At 46.2% G+C, this 23,099-nt stretch overlaps 1 protein-coding gene across 4 annotated transcripts in view; it reads right to left on the bottom strand.

Annotated features, from left to right (window-relative positions):
- LOC119159463 (peptidyl-glycine alpha-amidating monooxygenase B) overlaps positions 1-23,099 on the bottom strand; it is a 182,343-nt gene that overhangs the window by 118,497 nt on the left and 40,747 nt on the right. For all 4 annotated transcript variants that reach the window (XR_005108088.2, XM_037412226.2, XM_075865543.1 and 1 more), the window contains exons 6-7: positions 12,295-12,372; positions 11,733-11,781 (exon numbers count right to left, since the gene is read on the bottom strand). Coding sequence is in view for 3 of the 4 variants with exons in the window: in XM_037412226.2 (XP_037268123.1) it covers positions 11,733-11,781; positions 12,295-12,372 (127 nt within the window). In the remaining variant the exon portion in view is untranslated. The remainder of the gene's footprint in view (positions 1-11,732; positions 11,782-12,294; positions 12,373-23,099) is intronic.

The following is a 23,099-nucleotide window of genomic DNA, read 5'->3' as shown; positions in this document are numbered from 1 at the left end:
GCCCTTGACACACTCTCATCCCCTCTAATTCTTCCTCTACCTTTTCCCCCTTCTCCCTCAAGTTTAGTGGTTGTGGTATCCTCGCCTGAGAGACAGTTACTGCGTATCTTAACCTCACCCTTCACCCTCCTTCAATTCAAGGATCTCTTCTCACATAGATGTACCTCAAGACAGGGTACTGGCAAATCGAAAAGGAGGAATGAGACCAAGAAATGACTGCCTTCATTACACCAGATGGCCTCTTATGGAGTTCAAGGTCATGCCCTTTGGTCATTGCTGGGCACCTGCGAAATTTCAGAGTGTTATGGACACAGTGCTGGCTGTATTGAAGAGGCAGACTTGCCTCGTGTACTTGGACGATGTCATCATGTTTTCCTAAAACGTCAATGAGCATCTCCAGAACCTTGAAGCTGTGCTTCAAACAACCAAGACCTTTGAACTCAGAAAAGTGCGAAAGCCAGAAAAGTGCCGTTTTGCGTACGAAGAACTCTTGTTCTTAGGACACGTGATAAGCAGGCCCGGAGTGCGCCCCGACCAGCACAAAGCAACCGACATCGCTTTATTCCCGGCACCCTCGGACAAGAAGGCCATGCATCTATTTTTCGGCCTATGCGCATATTACAGGCATTTTGTCAAAAATATTGCCCGTATCAATGAGCCACTCAATAACCTGAAAAAGACCGACGTGAAGTTCAAGTGGGAAACCCCGCAAGAGCAAGCATTTCAAGAACTAAAACGACGCCTGCAGACACCACAAATACTTGCCCATTTCGAATGCCGACACGGAAATCCACACCGACGCAAGCAGTGTAGGGCTCGAAGCCGTCCTGGTGCAGAAGACTGACGGACTTGAAAGGGTCATCAGTTATGCGAGCTAGTCGCTATCTAAGACGGAAGTCAACAATTGCACAACAGAACAGGAGTGTTTTGCCATTATCTGGGCTACCTCGAAATTCGCCCTTACCTCTACAGCAGGCCTTTCAAAGCTGTGAGCGACCACCCTGCCCTCTGTTGGCTAGCTAACTTGAAGGACTCTTCAGGTTGCCTCGCATGGTCAAGTCTGCGACTTCAGAAATTGGACATCAAGAAATTGGACATCAATGTCGTTTACAAGCCCAGGCAAAACCATTTTTGCACCGACTAACTGTCCTGCGCCCCCGTTGACCCACCGCCGCAGGACAAGGACTGCGGCTGCTTCTTGGGAACCTTAAGCATCGATGACTTTGCAGAACGACCGTGAGCTGACCCTTAAATCAAGGGCCTCGTGAAATATCTCGAGGGCAAGGCTGCCTTGTTTCCAAAGGTATTCAAGCGAGGACTGGCGTCGTTTTTCTTGCGTAACGGGCGCCCTCATAAAGAAAAACTTCTCGCCGCATCAGGCTAACTGCCCCATCGTAGTAGCTTCGGCATCACGTTCAGAAGTTTTGTATACTCTGCATGACGACTCGACGGCTGGACACCTTGGATTTTACTGCAGGCTAGAGAGGATACAAGAAAGGTATTACTGGCCTCGCCTCACTGCGACGCTACACACTACGTAAAAACTTGCCGAGACTGTCAGGGATGGAAGACACCGCCAACCAAGACAGCTAAACTTCTGCAGCCCATCTAGCCACCTCGCCAACAGTTCCAGCAAATCAACATGGACCTATAGGGACCATTCCCAATGTCGAATTTCCGAAACAAATGAATCATCGCAGCTACTGACTACTTCATCTGCTAGGCCGAGACAAGGTCTCTGCCCAAATGCAATGTCACTGAGGTAGCAAAGTTGTTTGTCGAGAACATCATCCAGGTAATGGTGCCCCAGGGGTCGTCATTACTTACAGAAGTACGGCCTTCACTGCGGAATTAACTCAGGCGATCTTGGCACACAGCCAGACAAGCCATCGTCGAACGACAGCATACCGCCCACTGACCAATGGCCTCACCGAGTGGCTAAACAAGAACTGACATGCTACCCATGTACGTCAACGTCGAACACAAGATGTAAGCTGCCGTCCTTCCGTATGTGACCTTCGCATACAACAGGGCAGCGGAGAAGACGACACAGATGTCGCCATACAAGTTGGTCAACAGACGAAACCATCCATGATGCTCGACGCTATGCTGCCCAACGTCACGTACGAAAAACCACAGCATACCACGGAATGAACGATGATGAGTGGAACAAAGCATCCGTCAACCTGTTCATGCTTTTGTCCATCCATTCGTTCTTGCTTTCATCTGTTCGTGCGTCCATCTGTGCATCTGTCCATGTGCCCATCCGTCTGTCTGTGCGTTCGTCCATCCATCCGTCCGTTCGAGCGTCCATTTGTCCACCCACCCGTCAGCTAATCTGTCTGTTCGTCCGTCCATGCGTCGATCTAGTGAATACTCCAAGTACCCCCATCTCACATCTCGCATCCCCTGTGGCACATACCCGCTATAGTATGTGGCACCGGTGGCTACTTCCTACTACTTTATAAATCGTAGGATGTACAGACCCATGCCTTAAGAAGCTTCACCCCTAAAAAATTTCGACATGACTGTCCACCTTCTTCATGCCGAAGAAGCTCGAAAACTCTCTCAACTCCCCGTCAAAAACCAACAGATGATTGACAGTTACTGTTACAATCTTCGGCGACACTTCGCAGAATACCAACCCAGTGACCGTGTTTTCATGTGGATGCCCATATGCCAACGTGGACTGAGTGAAAAACTTCGATGGTACTTTGGACCGTACAGGATAGTTCGACATCTCAGCCTGCTCAACTACGAGATTGTTCTCGACGGCGTCACAAACTCGCAAAGACGCTGTGCACGACCTGAAGCCATTCATGTCGTGCGCCTCAAACCATTTAATCTGCATTAACGAACATAAGGACTGTATTATTTGTTCTCTCAATGTGCTTTATTGCATGTAATTTTTTTATTTTGCACTTTCTTTATTGTTGTTATTATTACTGTTCATATATTTTCCCCATGTTCTGTTTTAAGCATCGGGACGATGTTTGTTCAGATGGGGGCAATGCCACGCACGTTTATTTTCACTTTTGTTTGATTTGGTTTTTGCCCACATAGTCTTGGTCAGGAGCACTGCGCATTATTGTTCGAGAACGTTCGCGATCCTAGGAGATCGTTCAGTTAAGATTTCCCACTAGACGCTGAAGGCCCCACCTTGCTCAGGGAGTCAGTGAGCTAAAATTCACAGGGTCGAGCCAGCAATGCTGAAAACAAGAAGCACCTTCAATGCAGGACTTAAAATAATCACGAACAGCCTTCTTGACCGGCTCAACACAGCACGCAGGAGTACGAAAAACCCGGAGAGAACAATTGGCGCAGACTGGCGGTGAATCGAACATATGCAACAACAGAATGGCAGGAAAACCAGCACAGAACATAACAGCAAGAAATAAAACTCACACGCAACTCCCCGTAGAATACGGGCCATTGACTATCCTTATAGCCTACGCCCGCAAAACTGGCGAGGCCTCGCCTCTGTAGCACGCACAAAGGAAACCCCTTTGTGCGTGCTACAGGGCAAAAAAAAAAAAAAAACAAGCTCATCCCGCACCCCCTCTAATCTGCCCGCACTTTTCCGCCCCCTGTGGCTATTTTGGATGCTAACACTCATCTCACGCATGTGCAATGCACATGGGCTTTCCTCGCCCTGCTTCCACCGTGCATGCACCAGATAAGGGCCATCGGCCTAACAACGCGAACACTTGAGATTATTTGAATGTAACAAACATTCGACAGAAGTCCGTCTGGTTGGGTTGATGGGAGATGATTTAGACTCCAACCAAAAGATTTGAAGAAACCCGACATTTTGAAACCGACTTCGTTCCTTCATCAGGGGTGACTGCGGAGACTACGTAGCAGCGGCCTCTTCAAAGCATTCTCGAGGTGGATAATGACCCACCTCTCTCTCGTTTTGCCGTGAAATGCAGCCCATGCGTATACACTGGGGTAAGGGTTCCGAGAAAGTGGTTGATGTTATGGGTTACCCTTTCTATGTGCCATGACTCGAGTAACAACCTTCTCCTCCAGTACGGGTCGCTTTCAAGGACTGCTGTCGCTTCGAAATTTATCCAGTGATCCAACGTCTCAGCATGTTCGGTGACTGCGCTGCGCTCTTAGTAGAACTTCCGCACATCGGTGGTGTGTTGCTTCAGTCGTTCCAGTAGGTTTTTCATCTCACCGATATACGAAGAGGGGCCCTCGGCGCACAGAATTTCATAAACGACACCGGGGGTCCTGTCCATTATTGGCCGGTTTTTCCGGTGGGGGAGGAAGCGGCCCAGCGTACACGAAGGCACGTGCGCGATGCGAACCCCTTCCTTCTTGAAGATTCACGCCAACATCTCGCTAGTTCACAGAACGTATGGAACAAGTGCGCGTTTTGGGGGGCTGCCAATTAAGGTTGATTGGTGTTTTCGCATCCTCTGTTGCTCTGCGCGGCAGGTGGCGACTCGAATGAAGTTTTTTGAGTATTCGTTTTTTCTGAGGTCCGCAATTACGCGAGCCTCTTCTTTCTTTTGCTCTGTGTCATTGAAGCATAAGTTCCTAGCTCTCGAGAGAGCTAAGAACTTATTATCCGGATCACCGGCTGAATTTCTAAGTAACGGCCATCCTTGAAAGCGAGCCGAACTGGAGGAGAAGGTTGTTACTCGAGTCGTGGCACATACAGAGGACAGCCCATAACATCAACCACTTTCTCGGAACCTTTACTCCAGTGTATACACATGGACTGCGCTCCACGGCAAAACGAGAAAGAGGGGGGGTCATTATCCACCTCGCGAGTGCTTTGAAGACGCCGCTGCTACGTAGTCTCCGTAGTCACCCCTGAGAAAGGAACCAAGTCGGTTTCGAAACGTCGGGTTTCTTCAGAACTTTTGGTTGGAGTCTAAATCATCTCCCACTTGAGATTATTCCAGAGCTTGCGCGAAGACCAAGCTGGAATATTCAATGACACATGTATAAATACCACCTCGCTTCGCCACTTGTCAGTTGACCGCGAGCCGTCGCTCTGTTCGCCGCTACCAGTGTCCGTGCGTTGCTGTAATCTGACCTTCAGTTCCTGGCCACAAGTTTGGTCGAATAAAGTTTTCATCTGAACGTCGAGTACGCTCCCTTGGTCCACGACACAACCCTGTGACAATATTTTCAAGTTTTTTTGGCTGGACCATACCTGCCAACCTAGCAAGAAAGACATTATTAAAACCCCTGAGCGAGGAAGGGGGGCGGGGTTTATTTCCTGAATTATTTTCCCCCATTTTTTGCACAAAAATAAAGAACAAAATAAAACATCGCGAAAAACAAAGGAGAGGGGAGGTCTCATACGCAAGCGCAAACATCGGCGTTGTGATCACACACGAGGGTAGGGTTTCTTACTAAGGTGAGAGTCTCAAAGGGGGAGCGCAAATCCTCCCGAAATTTGGCGTCATCAAAACAACTAGCAAAAAAATTGATTTCCGTCAAAACAACTCGCCTGTCTTCACACGTGAATGGACGGGACGGCACAGCCGGCTGCCGCGAAAGCACCGATCAAAGCTTTGGCTTTGCTTGCCACTAGATTCTTTGGACAGGAATGCCAAGACACTTCTAGGCTTTCTTACATACTGCCTTTTATCTACCACTGCGTTAGCCACGTGCCCTCAGAGCTCATAAATTGCTATCGCATCGCCGCAATCGCGGTTTCGTGCATGGCAGTTGCAGCAAACGATAGTTTTGTTTTCAATTCAGGTACCTTCAAAACTAAATTGCTTTATGCTATCTATGATCGCAACTGCCGTGGTTTTGTCCGCAAAGTTTGCTGAAAACAGCGTTGCTTTGACTGTTCGAGCGCTGGCCGCGCGCACATTTTCGGAGTTCTATTGGTAACGTCGTCGCCATACATCATTGCGTTGAATGACTGCAGTTTCGTCTACAGTGGTTTAGGTAACGACACTAAACGCACTGTAGAAAACAGTGCGTCAGCTGGTCGCACGCGTACATCCAAAGCTTCCAGCACGATGTTCTTGATCAGTCTTCGTTCGACGGTTTCGCTACTGAAGTTCATATCACATGCCGCGATCAGGAAAAGTGTCCGGAACATTCAAATTTGGGACCAATGGACACGTTAATGTGGCTGGAAATTTCCCGGATTCGTATCTGCCGCCGTTTCGCATCACTAAGACTCTACTGTGCGTTTATATGAACACCTCTAAAATGCGTTTATAATAAAATGCGGTGGGCTCGCAAAAAAGCCTGAAACGGTCTGACCTGAAGTTTCGTCAATGCAGCCACATCTCGCACACAAATTTTGATTTCCGAGAGAATTTCATGGCAATGGTAAAAATGGGAGAAACGGTGAAAACCAGGCGGACAATGCGGGAGACTTGGCAGGTATCTGATGATGGTAACACCAATACATATTCTTCTATCCTGGTGGCGGAATATAGCACAGCGGCGTTTTTGTCGCTTCCGTGACTAGCTACGGCAATGCGCCGAGGCAACTTGTAGAGGCCATGCTTTCTTTCTTTTATCAGAAATGAAATATGTTTCGTAAAATTTCAGGCAATATTCGTAAAATCATAAGTGCAGTCGAAATTCGTACATTTTACGGGAAAATCAGGAGAGTTAACAGGTATGCACCAATCATAGCCATGTTAAAAAGCCACATGTTATAAAGCCACATGTTAAAAAGCCACATGTTAAAAAGCCATTCTTGCCACATGAGCTGTCAGCCCGGACATTGCAGTCCACTTCCCCGAAGTCGTCAGCAGACGCTTCGTGTGAAATTGCTTTCGGGAAGCGGGACGACAACTCACGAAACGCTTCCTTTATGCGCTCGTTGTCGTCATTTTCACTGGTTTCCGCAAGTTCTGTTATCTCGAAGCCTACCTTGCGGAAGTAGTTGACCACTGTGTCCGTCTTCATGTCTCGCAAGGCACTGAAGATCTCCGCTGGAGAAAAACTTTGCGGAGATGTCCAGCCACTCTTCTTCAGCCACTGCTGGATGATTCACTTAAAAAACAGCGCCAATAACAAGGGACAAGAGAAAGAAGGAGACAGACAGCGGCACTGACTTACAACAAGAATTTATTTGCCAGAACCGCACAATATATACTTGGGCAGCATCTGACAAAAAAGAGAAATACAAAACAAACAAAACACGTACAAAGGATAAGGGACGGGAGAAACGAAACTTCGTCGTTATTCCCTATATCCACGGCGTCACCCACAATCTCAAAAAAGTGGCCAGCAGGTGCGACGTTGACCTGGTTTTTTCTGCCCCAGAAACACTGGCTAGGTTGTGCAGGGCCGTGAATCCTGGTTCAAGGGGTGAGCGAGGCTGCAATATCAAGCATCGGAAGAAGTACGTTCCATGCATTGAAGGGGTGGTGTACTCTCTACCCCTGTCCTGCGGAAAGTGGTACATCGGCCAAACAGGCAGGTGTTTAAATGAGCGGCTGAAAGAGCACGCTTACAACGTCTCCTCTACAGTTTCGGGCCATCTCGGCATTCATTGCCGGGACTGCGGTTGTGTCCCTGATTTTCAGCTTTGTACTGTCATTAGGCGTCTTCGGGACCAGAGGATACGTGAAATTTACGAGGCTTCAGAAATAGAAAGGCTGGGCAGTGCATGTGTCAGCAGGCCTTCGATTGGGCTATCACTAAAAGAAATAGATTTCCTTCGGAACGTTAGCACAAGTGTTGTTCATGGTGCATTGTGTAGATGACCACGTGGTTGTTAGGTGGATTCTGTTTTGTTTGTTTTGTATTTCTCTTTTTTGTCAGATGCTGCCCAAGTATATATTGTGCGGTTCTGGCAAATAAATTCTTGTTGTAAGTCAGTGCCGCTGTCTGTCTCCTTCTTTCTCTTGTCCCTTGTTATTGGCGCTGTTTTTTAAGTGAATCATGTCATACCAACTCGCCCAAGCAACCACGTTAGCCACTGCTGGATGTCTTAGCTGCTGACAGCTTCGCTTTCGCCAGAATTGGTTTTGCCCACAATGTTGTTGCGCTGCTTAAATCGGTGAAGCCATTCGCTTTTCGGCAAAGTTGTTTCACCGAGTGCAGCGGCAAACCATTTGGCCATGGCAATCAGCATCGGGCCATCTATCGGAATGTTCTTCGCGCACACTTCTCAGAACCAGGCATAAAGTGCCTTTTCTACATTCCCGTGGAGAGAAGTGCACACATGACAGGCTCCAGACGTTTGCTGCTCGGCTGCATTTGTCTTGATATCTGCCTTGTTTTTGAACAAGGTACTCCAGTGCTCCGTGGCATCCCGACGTTGTCCACGACGGTCGGACATTTCTCGCCTGCCTCAACACGCTGAATAGCCTTCAACTTCGCCGCAATATCAAGGGTTTTGTGCTTCTTGACGCTGGCCATAGCTACTTGAGAAGTCGACAATTCAAAGAGTTCACAGCGACTTTGCACACCACGCATGCGAAATAAGAATGCTGCACATGCAGTGGTACGTTGGCGTCGCGACAGCGGAAGCAACAAAGCGCTTGCGAGCCGATGGCCACCTGCGAGGGCAAAAGCAAAAGGCGTGAGCTGTGTGTGGTTAGCTGATCAACACTCGCAAAACAGCAAAATAAATAAAATAAAAAAAGGCGAAAGGAGGAGGAGGACGCTCCTTCGTTTTTGCTCTTCAAACTGACAGGTATGCGGAGAAAGCATGAAAGAGAGAAAGATAAAAGTAAAAAAAAGCCCTTCCGCAAGTTGGAGATTGTGTCGTCCGAGCCCTCTCGCCCTTATTTTCTTTAGAGCGTTTGGGGTTTTGGCAGAGGTCGCTGCTGCAAGTGCCAAAGCGTGCCTTGTACGAGATCATGCAGGGGGGGGGGGGGGGGGCGAGTGTTGAAGCGCACCTTCCAGCTCGTGCGGCGTTGGATATATCCGAAGGCGGGTAAAAGTATCATTCCAAATAAACGTGCGAATTTCTATACTTTTACAAAGGAATTTCAAGTATATAACTTGCGAGTTGGATATACCCGAAAATTCGATATATGAGTTGAATATAACTGTGTTCGACGGTAAAGGACAAGAATTAAGCATGCCTCTTATAAAGGGGTTCAACTATATTCTACTGCATTTCAGCCAGCGTTTCCATCCACCCCACAGAAACAGGCAGAAGACCACAAAATAACGCTGGTCAACAAAACAACGCCACTCGCAACCTTGGCGATTTGGCTTGCTCAGGGACGTCATGCGCACGTGACCGTTTGCTCCAATGCCGGAGAAGATAGGGAAAAGATTTGGCTTGCGAAGGCTACCGTAATTACTCGAATCTAACGCACACCTTTTTTCCGGTTAAGCGAGTTCATAAATCGCATGCGCGTTAGAATCGAGTACGAAAAAAAAATGAATACGGTCATTCTATTGCCATCGGCACTTCCAAAATGGCCGCCCCCAACGTGCATCGGCATGGCGCGTCGGCCATTTCTGCCTATGTGTTTCCCATGTGCGCCACTTCGTACGTGTGCTGAGGAGTTCGTCATCTTGTAGTGCATTAGCGTCGATGGCATGGTAGGGCCAACTCCAAAAACTTGATGAGTGCACCACAATGCCGCTTTTAAAAGAAAAGTCATCGCGTGTGCCGAAACGGACGGAAATGGGGCCGCATCGCGGTCGTTCGGAGTTCCCGAAACGTGCATGCGGGACTGGCAGAAACAAAAGCAGAATATTGTCGACAGCAAAGATTCCCGCAAAGGCTTCAGTAGACCACAGCAGGGTCGGTTTCCACAAATTGAAGAGCTGCTCGGCGAGTATGTGATTAAGCAGTGAGCGGCACAGCGGCCCGTGACGACAGAACTGCTCCAAGTGCAGGCTATGCAGTTAGCCTTAGAAAAAGGGCTAATGCGGAGCCAGTTTAAAGCGAGCAGGTGCTGGCTAACTAACTTTACGAAGAGGAAAGGCTTTTCCCTCCGAAAGCGAACGGGCATATGCCGGAAGTTGCCGGAAGAGTACGAAGAAAAGCTTCACAGTCTTCAGAGGTTCGTCCAAAACTTGCGGCACAACAACGGCTATCTGCTTGGGCAAATCGGGAATGCCGATCAGACGCCTTTTAACTTGGACATGCCTAGCACCACAACCGTCGAAAAGAAGGGGGCGAAGCAAGTTCGCGTGCTGACATCGGGCCACGGTAAAACTAGAGTGACAGCAATGCTCCGTTGCACGTCAGATAGGCACAAGCTTTCTGCGTACCTCATATTTGAACGGAAGACGCTCTCGAAAGGGGTCGTTTTCCCGAGTGGTGTGATCGTGCGGGCCAACGAGAAAAATGGGTGCACGTTGCATTCGATGTCTTAGTTTTTTTTTTTTTTTTCGTCGTGGAAACCGGGCGCGTGTTACAATTGAGGGTGCGGTAGAATCAAGTAAAACGGTACGTGGGGCGAGCGGCAAGTTATTCGAGCTAGCCTCCTCGCATCTGGTTTTGCGCAGCTTCGAAACAGCGGTTTTCTCAGGTTGTAATGAGCCGAATGAAAAAATTCTTGTGGCATAAGCTCTTCTTCACACACAACTGCCAGCGTCTAACTAGAATTCATTATGGGGCCAGGTGAGGGGCCCTTTAAAACTGTCTAACCCAGATGCACGCCCATTTCTTCAATATAGCTGTAAAATATCTGTACTATTCAACGTGTTTTCATGATATTTTTAAAGGTGTTCGATTATGCACAACTGAAAAAAATTATAAGACCAAGTTCTGTCACTCCTGTAATTTGTCAGTTAACACTTTTTTGGAAGTATGTCCATTTACTTACAATCAATCTTCAAGGAATAGTAAATTTACTTACAAAAAACAGGAATATGGGCTCTAATCAACATATTTGCACAGCACAAGACAACGAGTAGTTACAACATAACTACAGAAGAAGAGACAAGGACAGAAAAAGCGCTGACTTCAACTGAAATTTTATTAGCGACAACGTTGGAAATGCATACTCGTGACAGAACATCACCGCGCATTCGCGCAACCTATTGCATTACAGCAGATGCACGGTGATGTTCTATCACGAGTATATATATTTCCAACGTTGTCACTAATAAAATTTCAGTTGAAGTCAGCGCTTTTTCTGTCCTTGTCTCTTCTTCTGTTGTTACGTCGTAACTACTCGTTGTCTTGCATTGTGCAAATATGTTGATTCCCAGTCACCAACTAGCCCAAGCATCTGTCTTGGCTCTAATGTTGCCCTTCCCCTTAGCAGCATTTTTTTCTAGACAGGATTGACGAAATAATGAATATTTGGCAGCAGTGGCAACAAGGATAGTAGGATATGTGAATGATTTTTTGATGTTCAACAATCTTGGTTGTTTGGAACACAAAGTTTCCAATGTTTTTCAACTGTCTGATTGATTGACTTGTAGGGTTTAACGTCCCAAAACCACCATATGATTATGAGAGACGCCGTAGTGGAGGGCTCCGAAATGTCGACCACCTGGGGTTCTTTAGGGTGCACCCAAATCTGAGCACACGGGCCTACGACATTTCCGCCTCCATCGGAAATGCAGCCGCCGCAGCCGGGATTTGAACCCGCGACCTGCGGGTCAGCAGCCGAGTACCTTAGCCACTAGACCACCGCAACGGGGCTTTCAACTGTCTGAAGATTACTGTCATGGCTTAAAATTGACAGCAGAACTACCGAAAGGAAAAAAAAAATACAGTTTTTAGATTGAGCTCAACCTATTACAACTATACATTACGATTGTAGCAGGAGAGCAGCAAGGTAGTTACAGCAAGAATGAAATGAACTCACGGCTGCAGGTCAATTAGCAGCTCCAGCCCTGTCGTATCAGACTCCCCATCTGCATATGGTACGCAGCACATTTTCATATTTATATAATGTATATGCACACATAACATGAAGGCAAGGAATACAATACACAATCCTTGGCTTCATGAACATAAAAAGTGCTTTTTTTTTTTCAAATTCTTGCTAGAAATGCCTGCATTCTGATTAGGTTGGTATTCTTCAAACTAAGCACTTGTTCAATAATGGTCAAAATGAAGCCCTCTAGCGCAACACCTTTAAAAGCCTCCTTACCTCGCCCCTTTCCTTTTATGAGAAATAAAACTCCATCAATCTATTAACTATTTTACTGGTATCAAATTCCAGTTGTAGTGACATCTATATTCATTTAGAAATTGTAAGGCATGGGTGAGAGCAGGTTACTTTTCTACACTTGGGCATGAGGCGAGCTTGTGACATTTTCTTTCCAATACATTTAGGCAAATACTGCTGAAGGATCACAATAAAGTGCAAACAAGGACCTGTGGGTAATAATTGTAAATACAGGCACATAACAGTTAGGGCTCACCTGGCATTGGGCTGTCATAATGCACTTGAAGGACTAAATATCTCACAGATGTTTGTTGGCCAACTTGGAATCCCACACCTGCAAAAGAAAAGAAAGAAAATTCACAAGCGGAACAAGCCTTGAAACATTTGTCGTACTATTTTCTCTTGTCTTCCCTTTATTATAAAAAAATTGTTGTAGAGCATGTTAAAAGACAACCCCGAAGTTGCACAGACTTAAATAGAGAAATGTAGAAATGGAAAGTTTTGCAGTACAATCGCACACTGTGCTTTGTCTGTAGCGTGATACCACAGTAGCCAGAAAGTTACTCTATCACGAAACATAAAGTATGAACAATTATATTTGCTTTTTCTTTAATCTCAAGCTTCTCAAGTATAAGATCATGATATGAGTCAGCTTCTACAGTTTAGCTTTAAATTTGGATAGACATATACCCATTCTACTAGCAACCACCAAACCTTCCCATCTTAAACTGGCAAATCAACAGAACTGACAATTAATATCAAAAACAACAATAAAAGTGTCCTGAAACTTTAGCCAATTACAGTGGGCAGCCTAGATTCTGACTTGCATAGATCAAAGCTTGTAAAGATCAAACAACTACTTTGATTGTTCTATCACGTCAGGGGTGGAAAGAGTTTGGAAGAACGCACTATATTCTACAAAGGGTTTATCAATGCAGGCTCAAAGTTTTTGCGTCCACCTTATGTGCACTTACAAACATTTCAAGATAGTATCAAGAGTGGGGAATGGAAATAAACGTAGCCAAAACTTTGCACATGGTAGTAGAAGCTCCCGACAACATGCGAGCCAAACATTGTAGCGCAGCACGCGGCCTGGAATTCATAATAAATTATCAAATGCAGCTAAAAATTGCTTTCCCTTTTCTCGACAAATCACAGAAGGTGCTCAGAAATCACTCGTGGGAAGCCCATCTATCAGCCATTGGCTGATTTGAAAATGGTGCCCTCGGTCGTTACAAATACCGCCATGGGAGGCTGCGACTTGTCCACGCGTGTGCGCGCGATCACCCTGAAAAAGTCGCGCACCGATCACCCTGAAAAAAGCTATGAGGCGCCTGTGACGTCTTTTTTTGCCCCTCCCATCTCTCCCTGCTTAGTTTTCAGCCCTTCCGTCGGAATGCAATACAAATACAACATTCGTTGCTAGGCCACAACAAAATTTACAATCCAGAACAGCGGCACGCATTTTGACGCCCACACCCACACGTCCACGCCAAATAACCATCCAGCTCGTATGATATTTCTGTGCAGCCACAGAAATATCATACGAGAATATCATATAATATATCATAGAATGTCCATCCATTCATCCATCTAGCCGCCTACTACATTTAGCTCTCCTGGCCATTTCCATATTGATATCGATACCAAACTTGGTATGACTTAAACGTAAACATTTTGACAGCAATCTGTCTGGCTGGGTAGAAAAGTTTAGAAAATTGAAATTGCTTCAGCCACAGTTCAAATATAGCACGACGTTTCGAGACCGACTCGGTCCCTTCCTCAGGGGGTGACTGTCTTGGTCCATGACCAAGACAGTCACCCCCTGAGGAAGGGACCGAGTCGGTCTCGAAACGTCGGGCTCTATTTGAACTGTGGCTGAAGCAATTTCAATTTTCTAAACTTTCCAAACTTGGTATGGCATAACATGACTGTATGAAGAAAATATTTGAGTAGTCATAACATGAAAATCATGACATGTATGTTATGAATGTCATGGTTTACATTTCATGATCCTGCAGCTCTTGTCGTGCTTTCGTTCACATGGCATGTTGCCAAACTGGCATAGTATGTCATGATTGCATGGCGAACACAAGCGACAAACCCTAACATGAAAATCACGACATGTGTGTCATTTAACAACATGACTACATGCCACACTCATGATGCACTCGCGGCCATTTCGCTAGCGTGACATGCACCATATTTGGTATTACAGTACGTGAATGGATGACGAAGGTATGTGACTGGTGAAAACACGATAATCATGAGATGCGTGTCATGTAAGAACATGACTACATGCCACGCTCATGATGCGCTGGCGGCCGTTTCGCTAGCTTTACTTGTACCAAATTTGTTATTACGAGACGTGAATGGATGATGTAGCTATGAAACTGGTGCAAACATGATAAACATGAGATCCGTGTCATGTAACAACATGACTACATGCTACGCTGATGATGCCCTTGAGGCTGTTTCACTAGCCTCACATGTACCAAACTCGGTACTATGTGACGCGAACGGAAAACATAGGTAAAAGACACATCCAAACATGATAATCATGACATGCATGTCGTGTAACAACATGACTACATGCTACACTGATGATGCGCTCGTGGCCGTTTCGCTAGCTTCACAAATGCCTAAGTTGGTATTACGTGATGCCAATGTATGACGGAGGTATGTGACTGATGCAAACATGTGTCATATGAGAATATGACTACATGCCACAATCAAGCTGCCAATAGATTTCGTCGTGACGCGACACACATGCTCGCCTGCGTTAATTTTGTCGCGTCATGGCGGCGTTGCCACGCCAGGCACCGGTCCTGCTATATACTCGCAAGGGCGCGCTGCGTTTCTTTGACGCATGAGCATTTCAGCGCGTTCGGCGTCCCTCCGCCTCGAAAAGAGGGAGACGCAGTGTTGTCTGGGTAACGCATCGGCGCGAAATGCGGCGTGTCGCATTTCGCGCTGGTTGCCATCAGGCCACGCTGACGAACGCTGGCGTCAGACTATACAGTGCTCACGTTTCGCTGACGCAGCGTCGCTGTGCCCAGCGTGTAATCAGGATAATCCTGACACGCGTGTCATGTAAGAACATGACAACATACCACGCTCAAAGGGTGCTCGCAGCCGTTTCTATAGCTCCAAATATACTAAATTTGGTATCACGTGACCTGAATAGATGATGAATGTAAATGATATAACCAAACATGATAATCATTCATTATTTATTTTATTTTATTTATTCAATGATTACCCTGCTTAGCCCGAAGGCGCTGCAGCAGGGGGGTTACAATGTCGAGAAAAGCACATCTTCATTAATACAGCACACTTGTTCATTTGATAAGCGATTCCATTCTCTAATGGAACCAACAAAAAACGAATTAGCATACAAATTAGATCTGGTACGGTACTCTAAAATCTTGAAACAATGATCATTTCATGAAGAGCTATAATGAGGACTGTGAAGGTACTTTTCTTTTCGAATGCCGGCTTTACCATGAAATATCTGGTACAGGAGCTTTAGCCGCAGTTTCTTTCGACGCGATGAGAGTAATTCCCACCCTAATTCATTTTTCATATTGGTACAACTGTCATTTCTTGAGTACCGGCTTAGGACAAATTTTGCAGCTCTATTTTGTATTTTTTCAAGTTTGTAACTTAAAGTACTTTGCCATCATCGTGGTGCAAAAGTCATATATGGCATCATTTACTTCCACCTCGTAACGCTGTGCTGGTTTTAAAGTGACATATCAACATTTCTTATTAGTGCTTTGCATGTCATCAATTCCCACTGTACGTGGGATCTGCCAATTTTTTCATCCGGTATTCTACGTTATTAGGCTAGCCGTAGATGTAATACCACTACATATATTTGACTCCCAACTGAAGACCACAGTCTACTACTATATCTATTTACCAGAGTTTTAAATACTACTCTAAAACGCCAACAAAATATTGTCACGATGTCAAAACAGAGGTCTTGCCGGAGAAATCAACACACCAGAAGCAGGTCAGTCTTTTTAATAGAACGCGTAAACGAGCTATTCTTTTTCGTCCATTTCATAGTCCTTCATGGCACATGCACAACTGCCATTGTCTTTCTTAAGCAAGCACGTGACATTTGCCTTCCTCCGAAAGAGGCATCATCTTGATGCGCAACTTAGGTGCTCTACCAGGCGTATGGAGTGGTTGTGCCAACACGTTAACCGGGACCTAATTAACACGATAAATACGATTTCATACGCACGACATGGACGACTTCAGATAAATGCTTTTGGCGCTTTGAACTACAGTCAGTGTCGGGAACAACTTCGTAGTTCACGCCGTTCAAGCGTCGCGTGACACTGCATGGGCCAAAGTACCGTTTTAGCAGTTTTTCAGAGAGTCCACGTGAACGTATCGGCATCCAGACACAGACCTTGTCGCCTGGTGTGTAGCTAATGAACTTGTGTCAGGGGTCATACTGTTGTGCATCTTGATGCTGTTGACAACAGATGCGCACACGCGCGAGCTGTCTGGCTTCCTTGGCGCGCTGAGTGAATTCTTAGGCGTCTACATAGATGTCGTCGCACTCACGCGGCAACATGGCGTCCAACGTTGTCATGACTTCGCGACTATAGATCAGACTGAACCGTGTCATTCCGGTGTGTTTAGTCAAGCGGTACTATAGGTAAAGGTCACGTACAGCAATATTTGATCCAAGTTTTTATGTTTCGTGTCAATGTACATGCTGATCATGTCTGTGAGGATCCTATTGAGGCGCTCGCGTCAGTCCGTTTGTCTGCGGATGGTATGCAGTTGTTCTCCGGTGAGTTGTACCGCTGAGTCTGAGAACTGACTCCAAAAGCTCTGCGGTGAAGGCAGGTCCTCTGACTGTGATCACTTATGTCGGAGAACCCATGCCGAAGGACGATGTTTTCAATGAAGAACTGAGCGGCTTCTGCCGCTGTGCCACGCAGCACAGCTTTAGTCTCCGCATAACGGGAGAGGTAATCGTTGGCCACAATAACCCGTCTGTTTCCTGTTGTGGAAGATGGAAAGGGACCCAGGAAATCCATTCCAATCAAGGTGAATGGCTTCTCTGGTGCTTCGACTGGATGTAAAAGATCGGCTGGCTTGCTGGGAGGCACTTTGCATCTTTGGCAAACGGTGCAAGTTCGCACCTGATGGTTAACAGCAGCAGGTAAGTTTGGCCAGTAGTACTTGCATCGCAGTCGGCACAATGTTCGGATGTAGCCTAGATGACCAGAAGTAGCTTCATCATGACACGCTTCCATAATTTCTTTTCGAAGAGAGGCAGGCACAACGAGCAAGTGCAAGTTGCCGGTTGGTGAGAAGTTTTTCTTATAGAGAACATCGTTTCGCAAGCAAAAAGATGGCAGTCCTCTAGCAAATAACCGCGTCACGTCTTTACGTTGTCCTTCTAAATATTCGATGAGTGGTAACAGCTCGGGGTCACTGCGTTGCTCTCGTGCAATAGTTGCCGTGTTGACAATTCCCAAGAATGCCGCGTCAATGTTTTCAGCATCATGAGCGACAGTCTCCACTGGCGACCGTGAGAGACAGTCGGCGTCGGTGTGCCTCTTCCCAGATTTATAGATGATGGTCATGTCTAACTCTTGAAGCCTTAGGCTCTAGTGCGCCGAACGGCCAGATGGATCGTTAAGGTTGGTGAGCCAGCACAAAGAGTGATGGTCGCTAACAACCTTGAAAGAGCGGCCGTACAAATATAGACAAAATTTGATGACCGCCCACACCACGGCGAGACACCCCTTCTCGGTAGTCGAGTAGTTCTCCTCTGTGCGAGAGAGAGAGAGAGCTCTGCTGGCGTAGGCTATAACTCTTTCACAGCCGTCTTGCCACTGCACCAGAACGGCACCCAGACCTACATGGCTGGCGTCAGTGTGAAGCGCTGTAGGGGCTTCCTGGTTGAAGTGCGCAAGGACTGGAGGTGTTTGCAGGCGTTGTCGTAGTTCATTGAATGCCATTTGCTCTTGTTCACCCCAAAAGAACGGGATGTTTTCACGTGTGAGTCGTATCAATGGCGCCGCAATAGACGAAAAGTCCTCGATAAATCGCTGGTAATAGGCACACAACCCTAAGAAGCGTCTCGCGGCCTTTTTGTCGCGTGGTGCAGGAAATTGCGCTACGGCGTCTATTTTGGCTGGGTCAGGTCGAACACCCTCGTGACTGACGACGTGGCCTAGGAAGCCGAGTTCGTTGAAACCAAAATTACATTTTTTAGGTTTTAAAGTAAGGCCGGCCGAACGTATGGCTTGGAGGACGGTAAATAAACGGCTCAAATGTTGCTGAGAATACAATAACATCGTCCAGATAGACCAAGCATGTTTGCCATTTCAGGCCTGGTAGTACGGTGTCCATGAGACGCTGAAAAGTGGCTGGCGCTGAGCACAACCCAAAAAGAAGCACCTTAAATTCGTAAAGGCCATCAGGCGTCACAAAGGCCATTTTCTCACGATCTTTCTCGTCGACTTCTATCTGCTAGTAGCCGCTTCGGAAGTCCATTGAAGAGAAATAGCGTGCATGACGCAGCCGATCGAGTGAATCATCTATGCAAGGCAATAGATAGACTTCTTTCTTCATGACTTGGTTCATGCCGCAGAGATCGACACACCAGAAGCAGGTCGGTCTTTTCAATAGAACGCACAAGCGAGCTCTTCTTTTTCATCCATTTCATAGTTCTTCATGGCACATGCACAACTGCCATAGTCTTTCTTGAGCAAGCACGTGACAATATGATACAGCCTTAATGACATCGCCAGTGTATTCTTTAGCAGTTAGAAACCTTTTGCATTTACTTTTCATACACTCAAAGCACCCACAGCGCATACAATCAACTTAACAATCACATAGAAGAAGCCAATTAGTTCGCAAAACAGTAGTGTGGAACTCGTAATTTGACAGGAAATGTCAAAGTAGTTCTCTCCTCAAAAACAGAAAAATTTGGATATTACGGACATTTGGAAGCCAATAATGTCAAAATCGAGCAAAACAGGAATAATTGAGATGAGAATAAATGCGTGAGAAGCAGGTTCATCTAGAGCACTAAGCCGTGCGGGCTTCCAAGGCCAGAATTATGGAGTTTCAAAGAGTTAAGGAAAGGCCAGGCAAGCTATGAGTAATGTGAAGATGACAAACCATGAAAGCATCAAATGCAACTGACAAATTAGGGCTCGTGGAACAGGTGTAAGGTTGCCGACATGAGAAGGTATAACATGGAGAGGATCAAGCAGGCTGTAAAATGCGGCAGAGGCCTAAAAGCTGCAAAGGCAAACTTATGCATAGGCGAAAATCATATGTATGCATTAAGGGCCAAGGCAGGCAATGTCATAACCAATATGGATAGGATAGTTGTGGTGGCAGAGGAATTCTACCGAGAGCTGTGCAGAAGCTAAAACAACCAGGATGATATCTTAAGAAGCAATAATAGCCCAGACGAATTCGACACCCTACCAGTAACGGCAGGGGAAGCAAGAAAAGCCCTAGAAAGAATGCAAAGAAGCAAAGCCACTGGTGAGGATAAGGTAACAACGAACCTCCTGAAAGATGGCGGAGCAATTTTGTTAGAAAAACTGGCCACCTTAGATACGAAGTGTGAATAGACGGGAAATGTACCAGAGACTTGGAAGAACGCCATCATCTTAATCCATAAGAAAGGAGACATCAAGGACTTGAAAAATTGCAGGCCAATGAGCTTACTGTCTGTTCTCTACAAGCTATTTACGAAAGTAATAGCTAATAGAATTAAGGCGACATTAGTGCTCAATCAACCAAAGGACCAAGCTGGATTTCGTACAGGCTACTCCAGAATAGCCCATATTCATACTATCAATCAGGTAATAGAGAAACGCATGGAATACAACCAACCATAGCCTTCATAGATTACTAGAAGGCATTTGGCCCAATCAAGACATCAGCAGTGATACAGGCACTACGGAATCAGGGCATCGAAGAACCCTGCAAAAACATATTGGAAGAAATCTGCAGAGGATCCATATCTGCCATAGTTTTCCATAATGAAAGCGAAAGAATCCCAACGAAGAAGAGTATAAGGCAGGGATTCACTATCTCTCCAATGCTATTCATCGCGTTTTTACAGGAGGTATTCAGGACCCTAGACTGGGAAGAGTTAGGAATAAGAGGTAATGGAGAGTGCCTTAGTAACCTGCAATTCGCTGATGACACTGCCTTGATGAGTAACTCAGGGGACAAATTACAGCTCATGATTACAGAACTGGACACGGAAAGCAGAAAAGTAGGTCTGAAAATAAGTATGCACAAAACTAAAGTAATGTGCAACAGTCTCGGCAGAAAATAGCAATTTGCAATAGATGGAGAGACAATGGAAGTAGTAAAGTAGTAGTGGGACAGGTAGTAACCGCGGAGCCAAACCGCGTGAAAGGACTCGAAGAATAGGGATGGGGTCGATCACATTAGGCAAGAATTCTCAAATCATTATTGATAATCTACCACTAACCCTCAAGAGGAAAGTACATAACAGCTGCATCTAGCCGGCACTTACGTACGGAGCTCTGTTCCGTAGGTATGTACCAACTAGCCAGGAGGTCTACAAAAAGGTTTCAGCTTAAAATTAAGGAGGACGCAGCGAGTGATGGAAAGAAAAATGATAGGTGTAAGCTTAAGAAACAAAAAGAGAGCAGAGTGGGTAAGGGAACAAACAGGGCTTAAGGATAGGATAGAAAAAGAAAAAAACTATGGACCATCTCCCTGCAGAGAACCCCGATGGGATGCGAAGCAGCAGCGGTGCACACCTCGTTGACTCGGTTAAAACGGGCGTCGACCCAGGTGCTAAAAGAACGGTTTGAAGTGAAACTCGGTGTAGCCTTAGTGTTACCCGCACACCGGCTCTATTTTTGAAGGCGATCGGTGTTCTTGACTTGCCCTTTGTCGGTGTCGTTGGTTTTCGACTGCCGACCCTTGCATTCAGCTTCCCTGGCTCATGCCCTGTCGGTGTTCCAGGCGTGACGTCGCAATTCACGAACGCGATCGGTTTCGCTCACCCACAACGCCGGCGACAACCGAGAAAGGCACACGCACACTTGTGGGAAGCATGCTTCGGTGGCGTCCCACCCGTCGGCGTAATCGCGCGGCAAGCAGCAACACTTTGTCTACATTGCCAGCACCACGGGACCACGAACAGGCTAGATGATGGCGCTAGCGCGCCTACCCGCGGCTTCTTCTCGCCAACAGATGGAGAGAGGTGGCACAGGTGAACAGATATCTCTATGTAACTGTTGGTGTAACAGATATCTCGGTGTAACAATATCATAGAAACTAACGTGGAATGAACACATTAAATCCATAATCCATAGTGCTAACAAAACACTTGGTTACCTTAGAAGAAATTTTTCTTGTGCTCCTCCAGCTATCAAACTATGATTGTACAAAGCACTAATTCACTCAAAGCTCGAGTATGTTGCCTGAGTTCGGGACCCATTCCATTCCATTTTTTCCTAGGACTTGCGAGGACTGGAACCATCTTCCTGCTCTCACCGCAAACATTATTAGCCATCATATTTTTGGGGCAGTTTTAAATAATAGTAACTAATTAGTTTGGCTGATGTATATTTGTTGTTGTTCATAATTTTGCGATATAATATTGTATCGTAAATTTTTTGTTCATTATTATCATTTTTTTGTATAATACTGTTTCTTATCTCTTCCCTCTGTAATGCTTCGGCCCTGAGGGTACAATAAATGAATTGAAATGATGCCAACGTGAGGAGTGGGCTCGAGCGTTGCGAGGGGTGGAGTGGGTGAAGCGAAAGAAATGACACGTGGCGAGTGGCAACAGGCTAGGGGAAGAGTGACCTCACATGCGCGCACTGCAAGGGAAGCCGTGGCTTAGTTGGCACCACCCGGGTGCGGAGGTACAACATTACACAGGCTGGTCAAACAGCTGCTTTGCATCTAAAATAGACATGAGTGGGGCAGGTAGCACCTAGGCTAACCTTACTAGAACCAGGTCAGTTTCGCATCTACACGCAAGCGCCGGCACAAGCAGCTGACGCGTGCACCAATGACGCTGCTGTACCGTTATGCTTGACATGCTGCCCCGCGCGTTGCGACGAACGTGTTGTTGCTCAGACACGGCAGCAAGTTTTCGATCCTCACTTACTTCTTCGCGCCATTCTTTAGTGAACTATCGTCTCTTACAAACGAGTTCTAACATGTCACAAGAGACACCAATGAAGGATGCCTTCTTATTTGCGCTGGGCTGCAAAACCAGCTACAGAAAAGACACCAATCACAATTTCTTTGAACCACATCCCTCGATCCCGATGAGTTTAAAAAGTGGGGGGATCCTTAAGCTCCGCCTTCAAGAGTTGAATGCAATAGTGATATCCTGTCACTAGTGCATACTTGAAACAGAGCATTAAATCTTTCAAGCTTGCTATGCACCCAATAGGGGGCCTTAAGGGAATAGGCACAGTAACATGTGAGTCTTTTGTATTAGGTGATCGACTTTAAGGAGAGACATGGGTCTTGGGACCCAAAAATTTGCCCAGAAATCTAATTTTCAAAAGTGTCATTTTCATACTCTTTCTACTATCCATTGATGCCACCAAGGTCTTCTGATGCGAAACAATTTTCGGAACAGCAAAACTTTCATTTTGGAGCACTTCGGAGCAGCAAAAGTTTTCATTTTGGAGCAATGCTGAACAGCTGGCTTCACATCCCGGAGGAGAAGCAAGTTGCATTTACGTTCAAGGGCATGAATAAACATTTCTAGGCTCTTGTTTGCTGTGAAGAGCTAGAAATATTTCTATTCATTTCAAATATCATAAAGCCAGCCATCTTAGGTGTGCTCCCTATTTTAGTTGATGATGGAAAAATAATGGCATCATTATGTTGGGCATTCTAAAAAATTTGTTCAGTGATTATTTTCGTAGCAAACAAACAGAATACTGTGCGAGTACGCATTCAGCATTGAGTCTGTGACATGTTTATTAAAGAGGAAACACAGGTCAAGCAATCAGCGACCCGAACCGGAGTGATCCCGAGCACGAA

Source organism: Rhipicephalus microplus, chromosome 1 (assembly GCF_043290135.1).
Source record: "Rhipicephalus microplus isolate Deutch F79 chromosome 1, USDA_Rmic, whole genome shotgun sequence".
NCBI classification, from domain to species: Eukaryota; Metazoa; Arthropoda; class Arachnida; order Ixodida; family Ixodidae; genus Rhipicephalus; species Rhipicephalus microplus.
The sequence above is the reverse complement of the archived record's forward strand: the minus strand, read 5'-3'. Positions and strand labels throughout refer to the sequence as shown.